The 23,424-nt window shown below is 44.4% G+C and overlaps 1 protein-coding gene across 1 annotated transcript in view; it reads left to right on the forward strand.

Moving 5' to 3' along the window:
• LOC144774036 (olfactory receptor 52K1-like) overlaps nucleotides 1–17,894 on the forward strand; it is a 64,794-nt gene extending 46,900 nt beyond the window's left edge. Inside the window, exons 2-3 of the mRNA XM_078659071.1 lie at nucleotides 3,261–3,406; nucleotides 16,943–17,894. Of these exons, the coding sequence (XP_078515197.1) occupies nucleotides 3,261–3,406; nucleotides 16,943–17,894 (1,098 nt within the window). The remainder of the gene's footprint in view (nucleotides 1–3,260; nucleotides 3,407–16,942) is intronic.
• Nucleotides 17,895–23,424: the final 5,530 nt, after the last annotated feature.

Here is a 23,424-nt window from a genome sequence, read left to right on the forward strand (position 1 = left end):
AGCAATACCAAATGTATATTTTGTATGTGGAAGATATGCCTATGTGAAGTTACCAGATAATTGGTACGGATCATGCTATCTGGCTGTTGTCTTCCCTAAAATATATCATGTTGAGAATTTAGACACGCCTAAGAAAGAAATATCAACTAGATGGAAGCGAGGGCTGGGTGCAGCAGAAGTAGTCGGAGATGTAATAGGTGCTGCATTCCCTTTCCTAGGATTGATAATGAATGACATTAAGATCAGGAGGTTAGCTACAGTCGTAGATAGGCTATCTGCCAGTACTGCAAGATCCTTGATGCTGATAGAGGGGGAGATGCAATCGATTAGGGCAATGGTTCTTCAGAACCGACTTGCTTTAGATGTTCTGTTAGCAAAAGAGGGAGGAGTCTGTAGGGCCTTGAAGGTACAGGAATGCTGTACTTACATTCCAGACAATTCAAAGCCTCTAGAGAAGTATATACAAAACATCACTGCCATACACTACGAAATTGAGGACCTGGCAAAGGTAAATGTGTGGGAAAAAGTGGGTCATGGAATGGGTAAAGTTGGAAGTTGGTTTGCCAACTTAGGAAAGGGTATCGTTTGGTACATATTGAAACCCATCATCATAGTAGTGATTTGTGTAATCACTTTGTGGGGATTGGTGCGTTTGTATCAATGGTATAGAGCAAATAGGTTACAGAGAGCTATGAAGAAACAGGAAGAAGAGTTGACAGCGATGCAGGACACTCAATATAAGAGTCTGAAAGCATTAGAGAGTATGAAAAGAAGTGGTACTGTCCTGACTTCACTTTAAAAAGGTTCTACATTTTAGTGTCATGGTGATGATGACCCCTGAAGGTCATCAAAGGGGGGACTGAGAGAGCACAAGTTTGAAAAAATGTACAAGTACGCCATATTTACAAGCACGTAGTTAGTTAACATGTACTTTGCACCAGAGTGTTTATATTTAGAAGTGAAATACACAGAGTGTCTTATATTCAGTAGTGAAATGCATAGAATGTTTAAGTAGAGTAACAATAATCATAACTGTGTGTGACTAATGTAGAAATGTTTGGGATGAATATGAAAACCTCACGTTCTCATGTTAAAGGAATAATGTAAGAGTTGAATGTAACTCTAAAAACCAGTATATTGTGTAGGCCTCATGGCAATTCACAAGCAAATCTAAACGTGCTGCTAAAATAATGTGAGACAAGGTTGACATGGTTCTTTCAAAATGTACTATTGAACTTAGGGTTAAAAGTATATGCTTTATAGATGTGTTATTTTAGAAACGTATGCTAGTTAAGAATGTTTGCTGTTTAAATCAAGTTAACGTTTTAAGAGTGCAGGAACCTGCTGCATGTAAATCAAGTAGGCCAGAACAGATAATGTCATGTAGTTTAAATCGTCATGTGCTCGTTAGAGGAGAGGTCGTGAGGTGTCCAGTATGGAGCTCTGAGAGTGTTTTATGGCCTAAGATATGGTGAAGTCTGGAATTTGAGGCCCACTGCAGGACGAGTTGTATGCAGGTGCAAGGGTCCTAATCAGCTCGAATGAAAGGGACTTTGTTCAGTGGCGCCTTGCGCAGGCCTGTAGGAGTTTCCAGGAATTTCAGGGGGTATCAGCGCACGGAAGAAGCCGCCTGGGAACCAAGGCCAACTTTAACGAGGGTCTTCAAGAGTACCATCATGGAGTTTGCCGCGGAAAGATGTACCACGTGAGGGGCGTCCCAAGGGGCGTTTCTATTGGAAATGTGATTTGGTATTAGGGAAAGTGACCCGGGAGGAGAGCAGAGCAGATGATTTTGGGAGCCTAAGGAAGCGGATGGGTAGGCAGATAGGCTGATCAGGAGAGACCCATTATCAGAGAAGAGACAAAGAGAAGTGCGTGATCTTCTTAGGAAATCACCACGGCTGACACCTAGAGGGTTAAGATCTTGTTAAGTAGGGATGTCATTTAGTGTAGTGTAGGGACAGACTAACCTTAATTTTTCTTTCTGTAATGACTTTGAGGTTGCAACTTGTATTCATTTTGGCAACACTCATGTTATTAGAGCTTGTACTTATTATTTTGTTTTTCAGACTCAGACTATTCAAAAAGTTCATGTTCATAGTGATACCGATATACCTTTTGAATCTCATTTTGAGAAGTTTGTATCTTCAGTTATCTTTGACTTTATATTAAATCTTTAAAACTTAATTTTGGTCAGTGGTCATTTAGAGTGGTGTAAGTTCTTAAATTGATTGTTTACTTCGAGATTACCTTTTACTCAAGACAGGTACCAACGATTCAGTCGACAGGAAATGGGATTTGGTAAGATAATTAGTAACCAGTAATCCCGCGTTAGCAGCTGCACCTGTCTGCAAGGGGATGTCTGGAGGTTTCATAGGACCCCCGTTTCACCCCTCCAGAGGGCTGCTCTCAGAGGGCAAAATGACTTTCAGTGCGCCACCTTAAAGCATCTTTGCCTCTGCGCCCATGTCTGTAATACGGTGCAAGCGCAGAGGCAAAGGGATTACCTCTTTTGCATGGTGCACGCCCCCTGAAGACAGAGCTAGCGCTTTATGTGCGCCAGTGGTATCCATATTACTGAAGGGGCCACAGATGCTTGTGCAGCCCCCTCTGTAAAACAAGTGCACCAGGTGCTCGCAAAGCGGGTGCAATGCCCATTGTGCCCCGAGGAACTTTATGTAATATGGCCCCCGGGGGCTCTAGTGGGATAAATCTGACCCTGGAGCTAAATCACAAAAGTTTATCTACCTTTGCAGAGGGTCAAGTTCCCAACTACCCCCGACTTTGTGGGCAGAGTTGTAGCTTTGCTCTCTATAAATGTAAAGACAACTTTTCAGAAGGCTTCTAGCATGTCCCTGAAGAGCATTTAGACGAACCTAATGCCAGACACCATATGTTAAGCGCTTTAATGCAGCAGCATGTGTGATATATAAATAACATTTAAATGAAGTTCAAGTGGGGGTGGAAAAAACGACGACACCTGATCTATATTTTGAACATTGCTTATCAAAAACATCAGTTAAAACAGAATGGACTTCAAAGCAGTTTGGAAAAAACAGCAAAGAAGACAGGACCTTGATGTAGCTGGATCTTTACATCTCGTTCTTTTAGTCTTATCATCAATTAATATCCTCCACTGGTCGTATGGACATTTGATTGTTGACTTGAAGCATTGTAAAGGAGCTAACACCAGCAATGGAGCTTCACAATGATGAGTGACCACTTTTATTAACCTTTAAGGTATTTTTTTTTTAATTCAGTCAGCATATAAGCAAAGTATAAGCAAATTCAAGAAGTACATTTACATGGTTTCTACAGTGAAGTACTCCAAGATTCAAAGTCTTAATGAAATGTACTACAAAATAGTAACAGCCACCATGCAAAAGAAACAAATAGGTCCAAACAGGTATTCAATAAAGAAACCTTCCCTGTCTATTGTACTCATATAAATTATGAGGGGATTTCTAAAGAGGATCTCTAATAGGGAAGTATAGAAGGCGTCAGCATAGTTTTTATCTTGAGTAGAAGTTTGGAAAAAAAGTGAGTGTTCAGCATGAAGTCAGGATGAAGTCTGCCTCTATTAAATAATACACCAATCAAAACCACAACTGAAACTTCCAGAACATCCATATCTCCTTTCCACCATCAGGAACCAATCCCATAACAGCATTCGAGGGGAGTCATCCTGCGCCCTAACTTCCCATCATTGTGCAGTTAAACTTGCATCTGCTTGTCCTTGAAAGTTGCACCTCCTTGGTGTTGAAGGCTTCTCTCACCATCATTTGTCCATTTGTATTTCCCAACTTTGATGCTGAGGCTTCACTATCAGAAGTCCAATATATAACAATAAGCCTTTCTCTAGCTAACAGAGGAGAGGAGAGAGAAAAAACATTCATGGCAATATTTAAACACACGTTTGCAGCATTTTAATCAAATAAGACCTAATGTCAAGCTAAGCAACTTCAAAAATCAAAATGGATACTCACTACAGTATTGTCACGCATTACAACTCAGAAAATCATTACTAAAACCTATATGGGCAATACGTGTAAAATCATTTGTTCGGTAATCAATGTGGTAGAACTACATATAAATATGTATATATTAAAATGGTTACATGCTAAAAATGTATTAAGGCAAGGGGCTTAATTCCATCCTTATGCAACCAAGTTTGCACCTGGATTAGACTGAAGAGTTATATGATAATCATCATATCCTCACAGTTTTCCATGAATAGATTCTGGCAGGTCAAACCTACCTAAAATTACTGGAGGAAAATGCCAGTGAAAATGCACAAAATGTAGAATTTGATGTGTTAAAGACTGTTTCTGTAAGTTGCATCTAATTTTGAAGTTGAAAACTCGAAATAGGAAGCATTTATCACATATGGTACATAACTTACCCTGGGGTAATAGTAGTTATTAAGTGTGATAAATGTCACACCCTATTACATAATGAATGCCACAGTCAGGTCTTCCCCCGAGATTAGAGGCAGGCATGGGTTGGAAGCATGTGATTGGAAGGTTCTGTGTCCTTAGTGGGACCTCTACTTCCATTTCCAACCACAGGAGCCTTTGTTGGTTAGGCAGCAGCCAGTGGGTTGTGATTTCATGTTTTGTATCATCTCATGCTTTATGTTGACCCACCTCTCTCATTGCTGCTTGCATTGCAGTTCTTATGTGGATATTGCAAACGTCTTAACTATCCATGCAGGGTATCAGGGTAATCAGGTAGTGACCGATTCGCTGGTCTGACAGGTACACCAGTTTTTTGGCTGTTTATGGGCCTGTTTTATGGTCTGGGGATGGTTTTTACTGTTGATTTCCCTGATACTAAAGCAAACATTGCCAGAAACAAGCTCAAATCCATGCAGTCTCCCAAACTATGCAAAACATTTATGCAGTGTGTCTTTAGAAGTATGAAATTGCCCTAATTTGGAAACATGGGCAATTTTTATGCAATCTAATTCAGTTTGTTGGCACTTATATATCGGTACCCAGGCCTATTTTCTGCCCTGTATCCATGAATAAGAAATATCCCTCTCTTTTACATGGACCAGGAACCCTGGCATAGACTTCTCCTGGTAGTACACAGTAGCTAATGTTGGTTGGGCAGGCATGCATTTTTCTGAATATCACATTTAAAGAACATAATTGTCTGCCTTCTGTAATGAAAATGTAATATTTGCAGAGCGATTGTAATGCTAAGGGGTGTGGTCAAAAATCACAGCTTCGCAGTATGAGACAGCTGAAACGCTGTCAAGCTGAAATGTACACTAGAACACCATCATATGACCTCTTCGTTAAACCCACAAGTTAACTTGTATGTTGTACTTTTCAATAACAGTACTAACACTTCTCTACAGGAATGAAAGCATTGACATAAATTCAGCAAAATGCCAGGGGTAGCGAAGGTGACATTGCACGCTAGTTAACCTTTACTTTCACTCACACACAAATGCTTACACATACGCACACCTTTACATATACACACACTCGCTCTCACTTAAACACACTCTCACCCGCAAGCACACACACAACCTACATTTGAGATATTTTTTTACTTACCTTAGCTGCCACAGCTGCCAAGGAGGGCATATTTCAACAAATTGTAATTCATTCTTTATTACACTAATAGTAAATATTAAAATGATATTTACTCTTATTGTAATACAAAATTGACAGAAAACAAGTAAAGTGGAGCTGCCTCTGTGTTCCTGTCACTGATTTTGCAACCTCTGAGGCCACAGGTCGCACAGGCATTGCCAGCGGTCGCAAGAATCAAGGAACCCCTAAATAACGTCGATGACCGAAAGGCATTTAAAGAGAAAGTAACAGGACTTCTTACCAAAGTAATTAAATAACCAGGAGGGAAAGTTGCAGAATGTCACTGTTATTAAATTTACCAAAAAGCAGCATGGGGGAAGTAACGCTGGCCATACCTTAGCAAAAGTGTAACAGTAACTTTTTAGAAAATAGGTGCAATATTGCACATTATAGGGAAATTGGGTGCGTAGCATAGATCAAAACACCATGAACTGTCACTTATGCTTCGAGACCCCGGTCACCATTTCTCCACTTGGTTTTACCTCTCAATTTGCGCCTTCAGTGCTCGTTCAGTCTTCTTCTCTTGCACATCATAATTGCTGTCCCTTCTACTTCTCTTCTCATTTTCCTTTTTACTTCCTTTACTTTTTTCTCTATCATCTCCTTTTTAGGTCACGCCTACACAGTGCTTGCGCTGTTAGGCGATCAGTTGTCTGATTGTTGTGGGGTGTGACTCCTCCCACGTCTTGGATTGCCTTTTCTGGTTGTACTTTAAAAATCGTAGCCTGCAAATGGCTAATGGTGGGTGCATGCCCCATATTTTCTCAGAAGAGGCTGCTCCCATGCCTTTCTCTTCTTGTTTTTTGTAAGTGGGACACTGAGAAACACAGGTTTAATTTACTGCTAAAAATGCAGGCATCAGGAAGACTGTGCCACAAACAATCGTTTTTGGGAACCGCAGCTATGTGCTGCAAAAACATGGAAATTGCATAAAACACAGTTGATGGACAGAATGTAGAACAATGTCATACATTCACCCCAGTACAAGGATTTGGGCCTTAATCCATCATTTTTTTGCACTCCACACCACCCTGGGTTAGACACTGGCTATATGCAAATCAGCTCTGACCCTGTGCCTCATGGGAACAGTCCAGTCCGAACTACCAAGCCATGTCTTTCCCAGACCGGAATCAAGCATCCAAGGACCGGTTTCTGGCTATCAGCCTTCATCAGCCTGGATAGCTTGACTCCAGTGGTGTGGTGAGCCTGGGACTCACGACTGAGCATACCCAGCCCACTCGTGGTGAAAATTGCAAACAACACAGTTGATGGACAGAATGTAGAACAATGTCATACATTCACCCCAGTACAAGGATCTGGGCCTAAATCCATCGTTGTTTGCACTCCACACCACCCTGGGTTAGACACTGGCTATATGCAAATCAGCTCTGACGCTGTGCCTCATGGGAACAGTCCAGTCCGAACTACCAAGTCATGTCTTTCCCAGACCGGAATCAAGCATCCAAGGACCGGTTTCTGGCTATCAGCCTTCATCAGCCTGGATAGCTTGACTCCAGTGGTGTGGAGAGCCTGGGACTCACGTCTGAGCATACCCAGCCCACTCGTGGTGAAAATTGCAAAAAACACAGTTGATGGACAGAATGTAGAACAATGTCATACATTCACCCCAGTACAAGGATCTGGGCCTAAATCCATCGTTGTTTGCACTCCACACCACCCTGGGTTAGACACTGGCTATATGCAAATCAGCTCTGACGCTGTGCCTCATGGGAACAGTCCAGTCCGAACTACCAAGCCATGTCTTTCCCAGACCGGAATCAAGCATCCAAGGACCGGTTTCTGGCTATCAGCCTTCATCAGCCTGGATAGCTTGACTCCAGTGGTGTGGAGAGCCTGGGACTCACGTCTGAGCATACCCAGCCCACTCGTGGTGAAAATTGCAAAAAACACAGTTGATGGACAGAATGTAGAACAATGTCATACATTCACCCAGTACAAGGATCTGGGCCTAAATCCATCGTTTTTTTTGCACTCCACACCACCCTGGGTTAGACACTGGCTATATGCAAATCAGCTCTGACCCTGTGCCTCATGGGAACAGTCCAGTCCGAACTACCAAGCCATGTCTTTCCCAGACCGGAATCAAGCATCCAAGGACCGGTTTCTGGCTATCAGCCTTCATCAGCCTGGATAGCTTGACTCCAGTGGTGTGGAGAGCCTGGGACTCACGTCTGAGCATACCCAGCCCACTCGTGGTGAAAATTGCAAAAAACACAGTTGATGGACAGAATGTAGAACAATGTCATACATTCACCCCAGTACAAGGATCTGGGCCTAAATCCATCGGTTTTTTGCACTCCACACCACCCTGGGTTAGACACTGGCAATATGCAAATCAGCTCTGACCCTGTGCCTCATGGGAACAGTCCAGTCCGAACTACCAAGCCATGTCTTTCCCAGACCGGAATCAAGCATCCAAGTACCGGTTTCTGGCTATCAGCCTTGATCAGCCTGGATAGCTTGACTCCAGTGGTGTGGAGAGCCTGGGACTCACGTCTGAGCATACCCAGCCCACTGGTGGTGAAAATTGCTAAAAAAACAGTTGAAGGACAGAATGTAGAACAATGTCATACATTCACTCCAGTACAAGGATCTGGGCCTAAATCCATCGTTTTTTTGCACTCCACACCACCCTGGGTTAGACACTGGCTATATGCAAATCAGCTCTGACCCTGTGCCTCATGGGAACACTCCAGTCCGAACTACCAAGCCATGTCTTTCCCAGACCGGAATCAAGCATCCAAGGACCGGTTTCTGGCTATCAGCCTTCATCAGCCTGGATAGCTTGACTCCAGTGGTGTGGAGAGCCTGGGACTCACGTCTGAGCATACCCAGCCCACTCGTGGTGAAAATTGCAAAAAACACAGTTGATGGACAGAATGTAGAACAATGTCATACATTAACCCCAGTACAAGGATCTGGGCCTAAATCCATCGTTTTTTGCACTCCACACCACCCTGGGTTAGACACTGGCTATATGCAAATCAGCTCTGACCCTGTGCCTCATGGGAACAGTCCAGTCCGAACTACCAAGCCATGTCTTTCCCAGACCGGAATCAAGCATCCAAGGACCGGTTTCTGGCTATCAGCCTTCATCAGCCTGGATAGCTTGACTCCAGTGGTGTGGAGAGCGTGGGACTCACGTCTGAGCATACCCAGCCCACTCGTGGTGAAAATTGCAAAAAACACAGTTGATGGACAGAATGTAGAACAATGTCATACATTCACCCCAGTACAAGGATCTGGGCCTAAATCCATCGTTTTTTTGCACTCCACACCACCCTGGGTTAGACACTGGCTATATGCAAATCAGCTCTGACACAGTGCCTCATGGGAACAGTCCAGTCCGAACTACCAAGCCATGTCTTTCCCAGACCGGAATCAAGCATCCAAGGACCGGTTTCTGGCTATCAGCCTTCATCAGCCTGGATAGCTTGACTCCAGTGGTGTTGAGAGCCTGGGACTCACGTCTGAGCATACCCAGCCCACTCGTGGTGAAAATTGCAAAAAACACAGTTGATGGACAGAATGTAGAACAATGTCATACATTCACCCCAGTACCAGGATCTCGGCCTAAATCCATCGTTTTTTTGCACTCCACACCACCCTGGGTTAGACACTGCCTATATGCAAATCAGCTCTGACCCTGTGCCTCATGGGAACAGTCCAGTCCGAACTACCAAGCCATGTCTTTCCCAGACCGGAATCAAGCATCCAAGGACCGGTTTCTGGCTATCAGCCTTCATCAGCCTGGATAGCTTGACTCCAGTGGTGTGGAGAGCCTGGGACTCACGTCTGAGCATACCCAGCCCACTCGTGGTGAAAATTGCAAAAAACACAGTTGATGGACAGAATGTAGAACAATGTCATACATTCACCCCAGTACAAGGATCTGGGCCTAAATCCATCGTTTTTTTGCACTCCACACCACCCTGGGTTAGACACTGGCTATATGCAAATCAGCTCTGACCCTGTGCCTCATGGGAACAGTCCAGTCCGAACTACCAAGCCATGTCTTTCTCAGACCGGAATCAAGCATCCAAGGACCGGTTTCTGGCTATCAGCCTTCATCAGCCTGGATAGCTTGACTCCAGTGGTGTGGAGAGCCTGGGACTCACGTCTGAGCATACCCAGCCCACTCGTGGTGAAAATTGCAAAAAACACAGTTGATGGACAGAATGTAGAACAATGTCATACATTCACCCCAGTACAAGGATCTGGGCCTAAATCCATCGTTTTTTTGCACTCCACACAACCCTGGGTTAGACACTGGCTATATGCAAACAGCTCTGACCCTGTGCCTCATGGGAACAGTCCAGTCCGAACTACCAAGCCATGTCTTTCCCAGACCGGAATCAAGCATCCAAGGACCGGTTTCTGGCTATCAGCCTTCATCAGCCTGGATAGCTTGACTCCAGTGGTGTGGAGAGCCTGGGACTCACGTCTGAGCATACCCAGCCCAATCGTTGTGAAAATTGCGAAAAACACAGTTGATGGACAGAATGTAGAACAATGTCATACATTCACCCCAGTACAAGGATCTGGGCCTAAATCCATCGTTTTTTTGCACTCCACACCACCCTGGGTTAGACACTGGCTATATGCAAATCAGCTCTGACCCTGTGCCTCACGGGAACAGTCCAGTCCGAACTACCAAGCCATGTCTTTCCCAGACCGGAATCAACCATCCAAGGACCGGTTTCTGGCTATCAGCCTTCATCAGCCTGGATAGCTTGACTCCAGTGGTGTGGAGAGCCTGGGCCTCACGTCTGGGCATACCCAGCCCACTCGTGGTGAAAATTGCAAAAAACACAGTTGATGGACAGAATGTAGAACAATGTCATACATTCACCCCAGTACAAGGATCTGGGCCCAAATCCATCGTTTTTTTGCACTCCACACCACCCTGGGTTAGACACTGGCTATATGCAAATCAGCTCTGACCCTGTGCCTCATGGGAACAGTCCACTCCGAACTACCAAGCCATGTCTTTCCCAGACCGGAATCAAGCATCCAAGGACCGGTTTCTGGCTATCAGCCTTCATCAGCCTGGATAGCTTGACTCCAGTGGTGTGGAGAGCCTGGGACTCACGTCTGAGCATACCCAGCCCACTCGTGGTGAAAATTGCAAAAAACACAGTTGATGGACAGAATGTAGAACAATGTCATACATTCACCCCAGTACAAGGATCTGGGCCTAAATCCATCGTTTTTTTGCACTCCACACCACCCTGGGTTAGACACTGGCTATATGCAAATCAGCTCTGACCCTGTGCCTCATGGGAACAGTCCAGTCCGAACTACCAAGCCATGTCTTTTCCAGACCGGAATCAAGCATCCAAGGACCGGTTTCTGGCTATCAGCCTTCATCAGCCTGGATAGCTTGACTCCAGTGGTGTGGAGAGCCTGGGACTCACGTCTGAGCATACCCAGCCCACTCGTGGTGAAAATTGCGAAAAACACAGTTGATGGACAGAATGTAGAACAATGTCATACATTCACCCCAGTACAAGGATCTGGGCCTAAATCCATCGTTTTTTTGCACTCCACACCACCCTGGGTTAGACACTGGCTATATGCAAATCAGCTCTGACCCTGTGCCTCACGGGAACAGTCCAGTCCGAACTACCAAGCCATGTCTTTCCCAGACCGGAATCAACCATCCAAGGACCGGTTTCTGGCTATCAGCCTTCATCAGCCTGGATAGCTTGACTCCAGTGGTGTGGAGAGCCTGGGACTCACGTCTGAGCATACCCAGCCCACTCGTGGTGAAAATTGCAAAAAACACAGTTGATGGACAGAATGTAGAACAATGTCATACATTCACCCCAGTACAAGGATCTGGGCCCAAATCCATCGTTTTTTTGCACTCCACACCACCCTGGGTTAGACACTGGCTATATGCAAATCAGCTCTGACCCTGTGCCTCATGGGAACAGTCCACTCCGAACTACCAAGCCATGTCTTTCCCAGACCGGAATCAAGCATCCAAGGACCGGTTTCTGGCTATCAGCCTTCATCAGCCTGGATAGCTTGACTCCAGTGGTGTGGAGAGCCTGGGACTCACGTCTGAGCATACCCAGCCCACTCGTGGTGAAAATTGCAAAAAACACAGTTGATGGACAGAATGTAGAACAATGTCATACATTCACCCCAGTACAAGGATCTGGGCCTAAATCCATCGTTTTTTTGCACTCCACACCACCCTGGGTTAGACACTGGCTATATGCAAATCAGCTCTGACCCTGTGCCTCATGGGAACAGTCCAGTCCGAACTACCAAGCCATGTCTTTTCCAGACCGGAATCAAGCATCCAAGGACCGGTTTCTGGCTATCAGCCTTCATCAGCCTGGATAGCTTGACTCCAGTGGTGTGGAGAGCCTGGGACTCACGTCTGAGCATACCCAGCCCACTCGTGGTGAAAATTGCAAAAAACACAGTTGATGGACAGAATGTAGAACAATGTCATACATTCACCCCAGTACAAGGATCTGGGCCTAAATCCATCGTTTTTTTGCACTCCACACCACCCTGGGTTAGACACTGGCTATATACAAATCAGCTCTGACCCTGTGCCTCATGGGAACAGTCCAGTCCGAACTACCAAGCCATGTCTTTCCCAGACCGGAATCAAGCATCCAAGGACCGGTTTCTGGCTATCAGCCTTTATCAGCCTGGATAGCTTGACTCCAGTGTTGTGGAGAGCCTGGGACTCACGTCTTGCAAAAAGATGGAAGGCTTCTAGGTTCTTCATAACCCTTAGTCAGTTCAGGAAAAAGTTAGAACGTGCTCCTGTTGACTAGTAGTGCTTTTAGCAAATAAAATGACCACTGTAGGCAGCTGCCTTTTAGTGAAACCAAAAATGACCACAAGAAGGTATAAGACAACCCCCGGTAGAACAATGATACTCATAAGAGGTGAGCGCCCATACTGCAAATAATTATTTTGCCCTAAACATGGAACATTCTTGCACCGAAGCTAAGGCTGCTGCTCATGAGGAAGTAAAACGAGTGAACTTTAATTATTCCACTTGTTTAATTAAGTGTCCTCTGGACATTACATAGAAATAACATCCTATTTCTGGAAATACAGGGGCTTATTTACAAGCCCCTTGCGCCACTTTTGCGTTACTTTAAACATGGGAAAAGTGATGTAAATATGATGCAAGGGGCTCGTAAATCTGCCCCACAGCATTTTGTGATACTTTATAGCAGGTGGGGTTGGGGCTTCTAATACACAATCCAGAAGCGCCTGTCCTAGCATCCAGAATCCTAAGAGTGTCCAATTCTGCTCCCGGAGCTGATATTGGACTCTGATGTGCTTCAGCCCTCCCTTCTCCCTTCACGCCCTTCACTGCCACCACAAGCCCCCGCCAATGTCTCTGGATGTTCAGCTCAGACACCAAGGGCCAGAAGGAGTGAAGGGACTTTCATAAGATGGATCATCATGGATTTATTACAAGGGGTATGCAGCACAAAACTCCCTGTCTTGTAACACACAGTGTGACTGACACCATTGAATGCAGTGGAGCAATCTGTGAAGCAAGTGAAGAGACATGGACTGAATGCTTGGGAAGTGAGGTGGACAAGATAAGATAGAGCGACCTGTGGTCTGTGGTGGATGATTTTTGCAAAATTCCGGTTTGCTACAGAGGAATGACATCTTCATCGGTTGTCCATGCCTCAAGACCCTGCGGGAGGAGTTTAGTGTAGGCTTCTGCCTCAATGTCTAGCAGCACTATCAGATGATAGTCTGCTGGATCATGGTTTGGACCCTTTATATCAATGGGGTGCAGTATTGATCCTCTCCAGGAGTACGGAACTTGAGCAGACAGGAAGCTTTGGGTCTAGACTGGAAGGAGGCCAGAATTCAATGTTCACCCTGAATGTGGAGTCTGGCAGGTCGTCAGGCACAGTACCCACATTCTCTTTGCTGGAATTTCGGGCTTTGGTGACCATAGTGTTGCCTTATGCAGTCAATTCAATTCATTGGTGACGCAGTTTTTTGGTGGTGTTTTGGTGGGCTTATTGGTAGCTGGTTCTGGCTGACTCTGAGCGTGGAAACAGGAGGCCCCTGTCAAAGCATTGACAGTAGATCTGGAATCAGACTTCTTGGCTAATGAGGGCAACTTTGCCAGGTTTTCCTTGCCAGTCTGTTAATTATAAAGGGCGGAGACGTGCATAATCCATTGCTGCATTGGTACTCCATTCTCCCTTAACCCCTTGCGTGCGAACGTCGGCCGTCGCAAGCACTACCTCGGTAGTGCTGCGCACGTCCATTGGCTGACGCGGTCCCGCCCACTCAATAGACCTCCCGCTCCGGGGCGGAATTTGTGAGGATTCATCAGAGTATGTACGTAGATCCATTCACTTTAGGATATTCGGCCTTACCTTTCCGCAACATCCTGCGGTTTCCTAAGACTCTTAAGGTTCGTAGTCATTTCTTGTTGTTTCTATTTTTATTGCATTCACTGGTGGCAGACCTTAGCTTCCTCTTGCTGTTTCTCTTAGTAGGGGAGCACAATGGATGCTTGGCAAGTCCAGAGCAAGTGTAGTGTGTTGGCAGGGTCTTCTTACTACCACCGATTTGATGATTGTCAGTTGTTGAACCTTGCTTTGTGGGTTATATCAATTTTATTCCCCTTAATCCATTTTATTAACACCAGATTGTATGGATCCTTTAGAAGAGCTCAATGTACTCGTATGATTGGTTACCTGAGCCATTAGTCGGATGCAGATGTTGTGAGGCAGGTGGTCACTTTACAATAGATTCATGTGTCATAGTCAAAGTGTAGTCGAACATTAAAATATTCAGGTTTAGCACCCTTGAAGGTTTGTCATTGCTGGTCATTGAATGTTCTACAAAGGTATCACAGGAACACTCACACACTATAAGACAATGGAAGAAGAATATGAATGAAGACATGAATTTATGAATGAATAAATGAAATATTTTGTTCAGCAGTTGTGTGCTAAAATTATTTCATTCATTCATGCATTCATTCATGCATGCATGTTCTTCTTCCATTGCCTGATTGTGTGTGAGTATTCCTGTGACATAAGGAAAATATCTTGGATAGTAACCCTGACTGGAAAATACATGGAGGAAAAAACATTGAAGACTATTATCCGTTAGTTAATCAGAATTCTGCCGTCATAGCTATTCCACCTAATTTTCTTGTAAAAATAAAAACGTGAGAAAACTGAGATTTTTTTGTACCTCTTATTTGTTCAGTTTGTCCAGGCATTTGCGGGTGAAAATAACATGGCTATTAAAAATGCAAATACAGAGGGGGGCAAAAAACTGACCAACATTTGAAATAAATTGGGGTCCCTGGTCAGAAAACATAAGAGAAACCTTGAACGTTAAAAATGATTTAAGAGAATTCAACAAGTTATTTGTGATTAATATACCCATCGGCTGCTAGCATGGTGTAATGTCTCCCCTCGCAGGGCAAACCAAGCCCAAGGTCCATGGAGACTGAATATGAAGGCTGAGGTGGGTCAGGAAAAAATGCTCGTGGCATTGCCTTAAGTTGTATAAAAGTGTCACATGTTGAAAGTCGTGCGTCTTCAGCAGGGATCTCTAGAGGTTTTTCTTAGTTGTTTTGCCTTGAGTATAACCAGGGCCTTTAGAAAATGTATGGGAAACCAAGAACACTGACAAGCTCTCAGGCTGGTATGGTACCGGAATATTGTAGCCTTAATACTGTTTGACAAAAATATTAACTGCAACTCAGAGGCAGGTTTACACTAACAGGCGCATCCCTGCATGTTAGCAGGGATGCGCCAGGTATTTTGCGTGACTCAAAAAAAACCTTGCGCCACCATGGATGCACCGCAGAATAGACAGATGCGTGACGCAACTGTCGGCGTAAGGGTGACGCAGTGCTGGAGTTGTGTCGCAAGCGCGATGCAACTCCAGCACTGTTCAGAGGTGCCCCCTTACATAATATGCTGCGTCACTCCTTACGCCTGCTTGAAGCAGGCGTAAGGATTTGACGAAGCAGGGATGTAAAAGTGACTCAGTGAAATCTTGTAGGTTTCATTGTGTCACTTTTACAGGGCTTCCTTGCCATGGAACGCCTACCCTGCATACATTATACCTGACGCAGGTATAACGTAGCGCAGGGCTTTACAATGTGACGCATCTAACTAGATGCGTCACATTGTTAATATGTCGCATAGTGGCGCATTGTTTATGCCGCCGCTGCATCACAAAAGTGACGCAACGGCGGCTTAAAAGTGTCGCAAGGGGCTTGTAAATCTGCCCCATAATCTTTATGAAAATATCCCCTGGTTGGTGTCAATAATAGAAAATATACACCCAATAGAGCAATATTTTGGTGAACAATGTTTATGCCAGGCTATTTTTGTCAGATGATATTTTTGTTATTTATGTTTTGAAATATAACCCACAGAAGGGCCAGCCAGGATGGAGAGTTTCCAATATGGACAAAGGGAGTGCAGATCAGAATGTTTTATTGGATGGCTAGAAACTAAGTAACAATGAAATCCCGGCTAGGGGGCCCTCGTTGATGTTTTCATGCTTATTACCCTGACACTTGTGTATGATAGAGTGACCCACAGTATTTTCACAGGAAACATGTTCTATTTGAAGAGTATTTATAAAGAAAAGAGAACCCTTTGTAACATCATCAGAAAAGCAACATTGATGAAAGCAGTGAACTACCTTATTCTATGTATTGTGCAACTTGAAATGATGAAAATGATCCCTTCAAGGTATCAGAAATCATACAATCAAAGTGTTTTGCTGCTTAGCCCTGTTGAATGCCAACAAGAGATAAACAGGAACCAGAAACGTTTGCTTTCGCAGGTATTTCATTCCAAATTAACCTGTATTTGGCTTGAATGTCTCATAGCTCTTGGATACCAACGTGGAATTTGCAATGGGATATTATTTACAGTTATTTCCATTTCAAATGGATGTTTTGCAACAACGTCCAAAAGCAAAGGTTCATTTAGGGATTCATATAAAATTGTCCGAGAAAGAATATGTTACAAAGCACGAATTGTGTCAAGCCCTGGTTCTTCTTATTGGATTTTGAAGTTGTGTGGAGGAGTCTTTTTGTGATCCTCTGATAGTATAGCCACTCAGTTCAGGAACCATCTATTGCAGGAATGATTTTGCTACTCATTCAATTGTACAGCATACATTGTCATCTAACTGTTCAATGGTTTTTATGAAAATGTAAGATTAACAGTTAAGTCTATCCTTTTAGTTTCACTTTCACAGGAAGGTTCTCCTTTGAATCACCAAAAGGCACGATAAACCTAATCTGAGTGGTATGCAAGTCATCCGCAATATATCACCAGCGGTACACCAGTGACATTCATTCTTGTTGGCATCCCTGGGCTGGAGGACGTGGCGCTATGGGTCTCACTTCCCTTCTTTTCAGTGTACACAATGGCACTCTTCAGCAATTTCCTTCTTTTGTTCATCTTAAAGACAGACCAAGGCTTTCAGGAACCAATGTACTTTCTGCTGTCCCTGCTTGCAGCCAATGACTTGGCATTTCCTAGTTCTATTATGCCCAGAATGCTGGCACTCTTTTGGTTGGATTTCAGAGAAATTGACTTTGCTGGATGCCTTGTTCAAATGTTCTTCGTTCATTCCCTCTCGGTGGTGGAATCTGGGATCCTGGTGGCGATGGCCTTCGATCGCTATGTTGCTATCTGTTATCCTCTAAGGTACACTTCAATCTTGACAAATGCAATACTGGAGAAAATTGGACTGGTCATTATAAGTCGAGCCATTATTACCATCCTGCCTATTCCAGTTCTAGTGAGGCACTTGCAGTATTGCAATTCCAATGTCATCTTCCATTCTTACTGCGAGCACATGGCCGTGGTGAAGGTACTCTGCGGCAATGTGAGCATCAACAGTATGTATGGTTTGGTTCTGTCCCTTTCCATAACTGGATTTGATCTGCTGGCCATCGGCCTCTCCTACGCGATGATCCTCCTTGCGGTCTTTAGGCTTCCCTCTAAGCAGGCGCGTCGCAAGGCGTTCAGCACCTGTGGAGCCCATGTATGTGTCATTCTGATTACATACACACCAGGAATTTTCTCATTTGTAACATATAGGTTTGGACAAGAAAACATCCCCCATCACGTTCACATTCTCTTGGCAAATGTCTATATTGTTTTTCCAGCTATGCTTAATCCTATAGTATATGGTGTTAAGACCAAACAGATTCGCAGCAGAGCTCTGTATTATTTCCATATGAGAGATCTTCGGTTTTAGAGGGTGCAAACACCTATTAGCAGGGGGGAACCAGGACATGTCTAATGTCTCCTAATCTCCATTAATTGAGTCAGACAACCAGAACATTTGAAAATGCCACATAGACACAATAATTGAGGTCAATATTGTGGATGATGTGAAGAAAGTCATGTGCCTTGTGTGTTTGCTCTCTTTCATTCCTTTTGTCCTCTAGGTATTGGTCTCAACTGTTGCTTGAGGCCTGTCAAACAGGCATCACATTGATTTACTCCATTAACACATTGTACCATACTAGTGGTATAACACTTTATTTTGTTTAAATGAAGATAGACCTGAACTACCAAGTCTGGCCCTATTACCACAAGCATGAGAGAGGTTTGTAAAACTAAGGTACTTCAGCTTAGATGTAAGGTTTAAAACAGGCACCAAAAGCCTACAAAGCCGTATAAATCAGGTAAGGAGCCTCCAAGGCCAACAACCTTAACAATGGGTAGTGAAGGCAATGATTACAGTGGACTACAGAGGACTATGCCTTTCCATGAACCATTCAGTGCCAGAAACCTAATGAATAACTGCCAGGAGTCATTTAAAGTTAAGTTGAGCTGGAGCTCTGTCAGAAATGGGTGCGTCACTTGGTTTGGCAACTTGTTCTTCCCTTGCCACCATTTAAAGGTGGGGAAACTGCTCAGCTGGCTGTCAATCATTGTGTTAGAACTAGGGGTCTCTAGTTGGCAGTGGCTTGCACCCTCTCCAAGTAGTATAACCTCTGCTCACCCCCGTGGTAGCTTGGCATGAGCAGTCAGGCTTATTTTAGAGGCAATGTGTAAAGCATTTGTACATAACACACACAGTATCACAGTGGAAACACTACAAATGGACACCACACCAGTTTAGAAAAATATGGTATCTTTATCGAAACCAAACAAGACCAAAATGACAACATTCCAGCGTACGCAAATCAAAATATGACTTTTAAAAGGCTTTGAGCAATTCTGTCAATAGAACTCTATGGATGCGGTTATTTTACACAAAGTACCTTACAAGAGTAAAAATCCAGAAGGCAAAACAGCTGCAGAGGAGGCAAGCATCGGAAACCACAGTGATGCGTCAGTTCCTGTGTCCTTGGGAGGCAATGCATCAGTTCTGCTGCATGCAGGAGAAGTGTTTCATCAAATCCGGACTATTGAGGAAGCAATGCATCGAAATTCAAGATGGTTCTGGTCTGCGGGTAATGCGTCGGAAAAACTTGGTGCACAGGAGCGATCTGTTTGCAAATCGGACATGCTGGAGGTCAATGCAGCGGTGGCAAATAGGCGTGGTTCCAGGATGCGTTGATTCTGTCAGCCGCAAAGCAGGGCTTGCGTCAAAGTCAGTGGGGGGTCTCGGACTTCAGAGACACAGTGCACTGACACGGGCTATGACACTTTCTTTGGTCGCTGATAGGCGCTACGTTAATTTCCCCAGGTGCATTGAGGCAATGTGTGGAAATTTCTCCCGCACGACGGTCCTGCGTCAGAAAAACAGGTGCTGGAATGTTGATGTGTCAATTTTGATGTTTTCAAGCATGTCTTTGCAGCACAAAAAACCTCCAAGGTCCCAGGACTGGAACTGATAGCACTTGGCAGGTCAGAATGCCCAGCTGTGGAGTTCAAGGAGGCTGCAGGTGAAGTCTTTGCTTACCATGAGACTTATTAACTGGAGGCAAACACACACAAGCCCATAGAGAAACTTCACAAGCAGGAAACAAGGCAAAATCCAGTCATTTTCCTCTCCAAAGTAGAAGCAGCAACTGCAGGCCACTCCAGCAAAGTAACGCACAGCATTGGGGCAGTACTCCTCCTCACAGCTCTTCTCCTTGGCAGAGGTTCCTCTTCATCTAGAAGTGTTCTAAAAGTCTTCGGTTTTAGGTCCAATACTTTTACCACTTTTGACCTTCAAAGTAGGCATTCTTCAAAGAATTGCCTTAGTAGAGTACAGGTTGTTGTCCTGCCTGGTCGTGAATCTAGACACAGGTTTGGAGAGAGCATTGTGAGAAGCCAGGCACAGCCCTATTCAGGTGCAGCGGACAGCTCCCTGCACCACTCTAGCTCAGGAAGGTACATAAGTAAACCTGGGCGGAGTTGCACTATGCGGAGCTCCGCGAAGTGCAACAAAAACTCTGCCGCACTACGCGGAGCTCCGCAAGTAGCAGAATACTATAGAAAAATGCTGTTCACGGTGATTGCAAAGTGCCAGATGCTTGTCCACACTGTGCAATCATCACGAATGGTACCATGCACAGCGCAAGCGGTCCCTGCTTGCCTTCTCTGCCGCTCGAGTCGATTTTTACTCTAGCGGTAGGTTTCTCAACGCGAACGGGCTGTTTCTCAATGTGAGCCGTCGCGAGCATACGCGACCAATCGCATTGAGAAACCTGAACGCCCCCGTTGAAAAATCTCTCCGGGAGGTTGATTTTCCACACTCACACTTGCCAACTTGATGTTGGCGATTGCAAAACAAGGAAAAATCTCGCCGGGAGACTGATTTACCTCGCTCGTGGTTGCCAACTTGACGCTGACGAACGCGAGCAAGGTAAAAAACCTGTGAGCTCTGTGTAATGCAGAGTGCAGAAAACTCGGCAAACTCTGCGAGCGGAGCAGAGTTCATCACCCAGGGTTACACATAAGCCTGCGATGGGCCATCAGGGTAGACAGTGCACACCTCAGCTCCCTTTGTGTGACTGTCTAGAGTGAATATACAAACAGGCCCTTGTCAGTCTAAACCAGACATTAATTCCACAGACAAGAAAATGACCACTTTCTAAAAGTGGCATTTTCAAACACACAATTTAAAAACCACCTTTATTAAAATATCTGTTTTTAAATTCTGAGCTCAGAGAGCACAAACTCCAAATCTCTAGCTGTTCCCAAATGAAAGTTACACTTGTAAGCGGATACAAGCCAGCTCAAATGATAGCCTATGGGAGAGCTAGTCCTTGCAATAGTGAAAAACGAAATTGCCAGTATTTCACTATCAAGACATCTTAAACACACCAGTACATGTCCTACCTTTCACATACCCTGCACCCTCCCCATGGGGCTACCTTGGGCCTAAATTAGGGGTACCCTACATGTTGTAAAAGGGAAGGTTGGGCCTGGCAAGTGGGTTGGCATAGCAAATTAAACCTGCATGCACAGACACTGCAATGCAGGCCTGAGACAAGATTACAGGGCTTCTCATGTGGGTGGTACAATCAATGTTGCAGGCCCATTAGTAGAATTTGATTTACAGCCCTGGGCACACACAGTGCACTTTACTGGGGATTTCCAGTAGATCAACAATGCCAATCATGGAGAACCAATCAGAATTACAATTTAAACAGAGAGCATATGCACTTTAGCACAGGTTAGCAGTGGTAACGTGCCCAGAGTCCTAAAGCAAGCACAAGCAGGTCAGTAAAAATAGGAGGCAAAAGTAAAAAAGTCAGGGGATAAAACTGCAAAATGGGCGAGGTCCTACCCATTGGGAGATAATCCATGACATGGCTCCTTCCTTTACAGGGCCAGGGATATTTTACCAGTTAGGGTACGTCTCCCAACACAGATTTATCATGCCTTGGTCCACCATGTGAGGTATGGCGGACCCAGTTAGGAAACATTACCAATGGCCCCACACGCATGGGAAAAATTGAGGACCATTTATTTGGTTGTCATTCGTTTAGTAATTATAGTCTCACATCTTTCACGCAGTAGCACTTTTTCTGTAGGTCCCGAAGAAGACTGTGACACCTTCCCGGGTCAATTTGGCCAAAACATGTAGACCTGTTTCATATGTCCCATGCAGTAACCATTCTTTCATACTGCAAGTGCGCTGTAATTCTAACACTAGGAGTGAGCCAATAAAGTTTTATTCATTCTTAGTAGTTAGTTTTAGTGTCACATAACTCACACTTTAAGATCCCTTTCTTTGCACTGCGCCTGTTACCCAACCTTCTTGTTTCACATCTCGAGGATTTTAGGATATCCTTCATAGAGTAGGTATCTAAAAACATCCCTGAGCTCCTCCCTCACAGTGAGGGGGCTGTAGCCCTTGGTGGGCTAGGAGTCTCCGTCAAGAGAAGAATCCCAGATGATGAAGCATGCCACCTCGGTGGGTGATGGGATATCGTCCTAATTAAAGGACTCCCCCACTAGCAACAAGATATCTCTTTTGTAGTCTCTTCTCATTCTTTCTCCAATATTTTAGATCCGAGGATTGCTTATGTTTTGCATGATTGTTTGGGGAACTAATCCTTGCTGGTCTTTATATTTCCCTTGGACCCCACCTCCATTATTTCTCTGTTTCTTAGAGTCTCCATTCTCCAGGGGGAACGGAGTCCTCTGAGGAATCCTAGGCTTTCAATGCTCTCATCTTGGGTGCACAGTAAGGGTGCTCCCTAGCAATAAGGTACTCTTGGTTCTAATTTCAAAATCCTTACCACACCACAGCCTCCCTGGATGAGACTTAAAATGAACTGCAAATACTTCGTGACATAGAGTCTGCTGCTTCCATTGGAGCTTTTATACCAGTGTTCTCATTGGGAATGGGATCATGTGCCAGGGCAACAAGGATTAACTGGATTGAATGGTGAATGTAGTTATGCAACTGAGGAAACACCTCCCCGGAAGGAGATCATCAGAAGATCCGGGCCACCACATCTGTTTACAGTTCTGAAATTCTTCTATGTAATTTTCCTTGCCATGGTGAAGTCAAAAGCAAACCTCAAATTATCCTTTGCTTAACCCTCTGGTGGCTTGGTGCAAACACAGCCACACTTAACTTAGAGGCAATGTACAAAGTATTTTTCAAATAGTAATTATGTGAAACGCAACACAGGAAACCCCCATACCAATTTAAAAAAACCTTTAATAAATAATTTAAGACCAAAACAACAAAAATTCAATCAGTAGACCTGGAGATATGCAGTTTTAAAGATTTAAGTGAAATGAGTGACAAAAAGCACAAATCAACAACTGTGGTTGTCTGGTGGCGCTAGACCAGGACAAGGTCACAAGTTCAGACCCACAGCAATGGAGCGATGGAGTGTGGGCCAGCAATAAGGATCCAGTTAGGCCCACTGAATAAAAGTGCAATTTACTAGGAACTCATAAGTAAATTAGATATGCCAAATGGGTATGAGCCAATATTACCATGTGTTAGGGAAAGAGCACATGCACTTTAGCACTGGTTAGCAGTGCTCATAGTTTTAAGGCCAGCAAAAACAAAGACAGAAAAAGTGGAGAAGGAAGGCAAAAACTTTGGGGGTGACCCTGCAGAAAGGGCCATTTTCAACACAACCCACCGCCATCCTAAACCAGGGCAGACTAACCCCCAAGAGATAGCACCAATGTTTTGGAAACCAGACAGCCCAAAAGAACATTCATAAAACAGCTCATCAGGGAAAGACGTATGATTTACCTAGGACCTAGGTATCATTGGCATGCTAATGCAAGTGGACTTCATGATTGGCAGCTTTGCTATTTTAGTTGGTGAGAAATGATCAGACATGTGCTAGGATTTCTGCAAAGGAAAA

The sequence above is a fragment of the Lissotriton helveticus genome, chromosome 8 (assembly GCF_964261635.1).
Source record: "Lissotriton helveticus chromosome 8, aLisHel1.1, whole genome shotgun sequence".
NCBI classification, from domain to species: domain Eukaryota; kingdom Metazoa; phylum Chordata; class Amphibia; order Caudata; family Salamandridae; genus Lissotriton; species Lissotriton helveticus.